This window comes from Vigna unguiculata, chromosome 3, assembly GCF_037176805.1.
Source record: "Vigna unguiculata cultivar grain cowpea cultivar isolate G323 ecotype 2 chromosome 3, ASM3717680v1, whole genome shotgun sequence".
In the NCBI taxonomy this organism is placed as follows: domain Eukaryota; kingdom Viridiplantae; phylum Streptophyta; class Magnoliopsida; order Fabales; family Fabaceae; genus Vigna; species Vigna unguiculata.
The window spans coordinates 12257127-12262075 of NC_140794.1; the positions used below are offsets into that span (position 1 = coordinate 12257127).

The 4949-nt window shown below is 32.9% G+C and overlaps 1 protein-coding gene across 1 annotated transcript; it reads left to right on the plus strand.

Moving 5' to 3' along the window:
- The first annotated feature begins 281 nt into the window (after positions 1-281).
- LOC114176690 (ABC transporter G family member 1-like) lies at positions 282-3383 on the plus strand. The gene is made up of 8 exons (XM_028061803.2): positions 282-491; positions 621-700; positions 781-1251; positions 1336-1422; positions 1576-1689; positions 1890-2084; positions 2243-2332; positions 2428-3383. Exons 1-8 carry the CDS (start codon positions 314-316, stop codon positions 3085-3087), a joined length of 1875 nt encoding a protein of 624 aa, XP_027917604.1. The 5' UTR covers positions 282-313; the 3' UTR covers positions 3088-3383.
- Positions 3384-4949: the final 1566 nt, after the last annotated feature.

The following is a 4949-nucleotide window of genomic DNA, read 5'->3' on the forward strand; positions in this document are numbered from 1 at the left end:
CATTAATTAGTCGGAGTTAGTTGTCAAATCTTTGCTCCGTCGGTTCAAGCGTTAATTTCGCTATAAACTAGACAATACAATAACTCACTTACAGTGTATGCCACTCTTTCCATACTCAATGCAAAACTCTGTTGCATCCACCACATTAACTATTGCCTAATACTTCAAACAGTTAATAAATGGCAACGCACGTGAAATCTTATTTTTTTACATTTTAAAAAAATATCATTTTAACTACATTGCAATTGCTTCTTCTCTATAAATAAACACCTCCATACCAGGATGTAATCAAATTAGTATAGAGTGCACACACATGGAGGAAGAGAACGACATAACGTTGACATGGGAGAATTTGCAGGCTAGAGTTACAAGTGGAAAGAATAGAAAAATAATACTCAATGGTCTTACTGGTTATGCTCAACCAGGGAAGCTTTTGGCTATAATCGGTCCTTCTGGTTGTGGCAAATCAACACTTCTTGATGCGTTAGCAGGTTCATAAGTTCTTTTTCTAGTTCAGTAGAATTACAGGTTTCTTTCTTTTTTCTGCATGTGTGCTAGTTAGTAGTTACTATATATATATATATAACAGTTGTGATGATATGATTGAAACAACGATGCAGGAAGATTGGGATCGAACATAAAGCAAACGGGGAAGATTCTAATCAATGGCCTCAAGCAAGAACTGGCGTACGGAACATCTGTAAGAGCTATACTCATCCTGAAAATAGCTACCAAGTTTTTGGTGGAAAAAAATAATGAGTGTGAAAAATGTGAAAGCAGGGGTATGTGACACAAGATGATGCGATGCTGTCATGTTTAACTGCTGGGGAAACGTTGTACTACTCAGCAGAACTCCAATTTCCAAACAGCATGTCTAAAGCTGAGAAGAAGGAAAGAGCAGATGCTACACTGAGAGAAATGGGTCTGCAAGATGCCATCAACACAAGGGTTGGAGGGTGGAGTTGTAAAGGTCTCAGTGGGGGACAGAAGCGCAGACTCAGCATTTGCGTTGAGATTCTAACACATCCCACACTCCTCTTCCTCGATGAACCAACCAGTGGCCTTGACAGTGCTGCTTCCTATTATGTTATGACTGGCATTGCAAGTCTCAATCTGAAGGATGGGATTCAAAGGACTATCGTTACTTCCATCCACCAGCCCAGCAGTGAGGTTTTCCAACTTTTTCATCATCTTTGTCTTCTCTCTTCAGGAGAGACTGTGTATTTTGGACCAGCCTCTGATGCAAATCAGGTTTACAAACTAAAATCCCTTGCAGTTCCACCTATATATTCACGTCAGCTTTGTATATATAGTCACACTTTTCCTTCTGTGCAGTTTTTTTCTTCAAATGGTTTTCCCTGCCCACCTCTCTACAATCCTTCAGATCACTACCTAAGGATCATAAACAGAGATTTCAATCAGGTACATTTTTGGCCAAACTTTGAGTCTGTTCCCTAGGTTTTACTTGGATTCTTTACGCACTTAGATACTGTTGTTTTTGTATTTATTTCCTACATATAGTAATGATATACAAAAGGTGCAGATAAAAATTTGACTTTGTTTAGTTGTTTTCAGGATGCTGACGAAGGAATTACCACTGAAGAAGCAACTAATATCCTTGTCAGTTCTTATAAGTCGTCTGAATATAGAAATCACGTTCAGAATGAAATAGCAAAAATAAGTGAAAACGTAAGTTTCACATTCAATTTATTCCTTCCATATAGAACGTATATATATATAGAGTTGAAACTTGTGGAAAAGAATATAAATTAATAAAAGCAGTAAGATATTTAATTCATATTCTTATATATGTCAAACATTATTCTGGAAACTCGATAAGTTGTGATGTGACTTATCACTTTGTTAATTTTGCATGGATGCGCGCCTAGGATTCTGGTGCAGTTGGAAGGAAGAAGATTCACGCTGCATTCCTTACTCAGTGTCTGGTTCTTCTGAGAAGATCTTCGAAGCAAATCTATCGTGATATAAGCAATTACTGGTTGCGTCTAACTGTCTTTATTGTAGTATCTGTAAGCTTGGGCTCTATCTTTTATCACGTTGGTGCAAGTATGAGATCAATTCAGGTAAAACTATAGAGAGCAAAATCTTGTTTTCGCTCGTAAAGCATATAAAATATCATTTATTTAACCCTAATGATTATTTGTTTTTATGAATCAATTTATTTAAGTTTGAGGTAGAAAGCTGATGTAGGTTTGTTATAATATTCTTGTGCATGGTTCAGGAAAGAGGATCGCTGCTTTGTTTTTACGTTTCAGTTCTGTGTTTCATGACACTTGTCGGTGGATTCTCGCCGTTAATCGAGGAAATGAAGGTAAAGTAGTTGATCCATAACTTTGAAATTTCGCTGCAAATTGACTTTGGAGTAAACAATTTTTGATAGCAAGATTGTTCCATTTACCTTGTCAGGTGTTCAAGAGAGAGAGATTGAACGGACATTATGGTATAACAGCTTTTCTGGTAGGGAGCACATTTTCTGCTGTTCCTTACACACTATTGGTATCTTTCATTCCCGGAGCTATTGTTAATTATCTTTCTGGACTGCACAAAGGACTAGAGAACTTTGTATACTTTGCTTCTGTTCTATTTGCTATTGTGATGTGGGTTGAGAGCTTGATGATGGTTGTTGGGAGCATTTTTCCAAATTTTGTGATGGGTGTGATCACTGCTGGTGGAGTTGAAGGACTGATGATTTTGACAAGTGGATTCTACAGGCTGCCAAATGATCTTCCGAAACCACTGTGGAAATACCCTTTCTACCATGTTTCCTTCCTCAACTATGCTTTCCAAGGATTGTTAAAGAATGAATTTGAAGGATTAATGTTTTGTTCAGATGAGGATGGTGGTGCCAGAAGTCTTAATGGTAGAGATATTCTGGCTGAGACATGGCATGTGCAAATGGGTCATTCAAAGTGGGTTGATCTTGCTATCATGTTTGGTATGATTGTTCTGTATAGAGTTCTGTTCTTGGTGATCACTAAATGCAAGGAGAAATTGAAACATGTTCACATTGGCACTAGTGGTCCTCAAGCAAAAGTTTTCTCCAGAACCAACATTAATGATCTGTAGACAAGTGAAATGGAGAATTATGATGCTCACAGTCATCAACAGTTTCTGTCAGCGATAACCAGTTAATATGAGAGTTATATTAACACATCCAGAATGTTAAGTCACACCTACCCAAAGAAAGAGAGATTGTAATATAAGTAATAAAATCTGATAGAGCCGGAAAAGGCGAAATCGTAGATGTCAATTTAGTATTTGAAAATGATTGGTCGTGAATTCCATGCATTTGTTAGTAAGTAATTTTCTGTTAATGTTATTAAAGTTTATATAGTACTTTTTTAAATAAATGTTAAATATAATTTGATGCTCAAATTGAAGAAAAGTTAAAATAAGTTAAATTCCATATGCAAGACTATTGCAAGGCTATAAGTGAGTGTAATCATTAGATAGAAATGAGTAGGGATCACAATCCGATAGACTATATTTGTTGGTACACTATGGCTCTTGCTACACTAGCTCTTAAGAAAATATGTGAAGTCAATCGAGGACTTTAACTCTTGATTCGTCTAAATTCGTCATAGGTAACGTATATCTGGTTAGGGACATCAACGGGATAAATAAGATATGGGTAATAGTTATCCTAACCTTATTCATTGAATAAATATATGTGTCGTATTTATTTCGTTTTTACATCCGTGTGTGGGTATTCCTTATCAGGGACGGCTCAATGAATTGAAGATCTAAAGCAAACATAAAAAATTAGGCATTTTATTTAAAATTTATTTTTTGGGTATTTTTTTATGCAAAATTATTTATTGAATTGTTATAATTAATATCATTTAACATATCTTTCATAGATAATGTGGCTAATCCGTTTAATATTTCTTGAGACATTGTTAATCTTAAATAAGTTTTGATTATACTAGCTTTGAAAAACTCATTTCGACTGAAGTAACTGATACTAACCAAAATTGTTAAGATTATTCTATAAGCTATATATTCATTTGAAAAAAAAGAATTATTATTTTTTATATAATTAAGAATGTCAATTGGTTTATCATTTTCCAAACTTATAATTTTCCTTAAGATATTTAATTTTGAAAATAAATCAAATCCATCAATATCCAATAAATTATAATATTTTAAAGATTTTTCAAGTTTTAAGCATTTTTCTTTCAAAAATGTATAATCTAGTGACTTTTACTTTTAACACTAAATCGAAAACAAACAAATATCTTCATATATTTTAAATTGTTCAAATTTATTGATAGCTCCTGTTTGATAGCTCCTGTTTGTGATGCAATTAAAGCCTCAATTCTTGTCTTTGTTTGGATTTTTGAATAGTCTGAATCAAATTTTCTAGTTGACATATCTATATATTTTTCTATGAAATAAAAAATTATAATATATAAAACACTACTAAAGATAAATATATAAAACGAATGAATTAAAACAATAAAACATGGTTTTGATTGTCAAGAAAATAAACTCGATAACTTGTAATATCTTGAAGTCTCAAGTCTCTTTTTCGTTCTTAAGTCTCAATTTTTTCACAAACCTATAAAGTTGTTTATTTTAAGATTTATCATTAATAAAAATAATTTAAAAAAATTATTTTTCTTCTCAACGCGATAGTAAGTCTTTTTTTTCCCTAAACTTGAATTATTTTTCTACAAAAAAACTCAAATTTGAATTATGCTTCAATTAATCTATTATTCATCAACAAATATTAAACCGTAATCTAATTAATAGTTTTGAAGAAAAATTCAGTTTCTGGTCAACATATATGCAAAAAAAAAACACTATCAAAACCCGTAAATCGAAAAGTATCAAAAAACAAAATTGGACAAGAGAAACACATTTTTAATTCTAATACAAATTCAAAACGAAATTAAAATAACAACAATACAAATAGAAAGAAAAAA

Bases quoted from the DNA above. Each gene is read 5' to 3' on its own strand.
- LOC114176690 (XM_028061803.2), top strand. From the start codon at position 314: ATGGAGGAAGAGAACGACATAACGTTGACATGGGAGAATTTGCAGGCT. The intron at 1,423-1,575 runs GTACATTTTTGG...AGTTGTTTTCAG, and splicing joins TAAACAGAGATTTCAATCAG to GATGCTGACGAAGGAATTAC. The intron at 1,690-1,889 runs GTAAGTTTCACA...ATGCGCGCCTAG, and splicing joins TAGCAAAAATAAGTGAAAAC to GATTCTGGTGCAGTTGGAAG.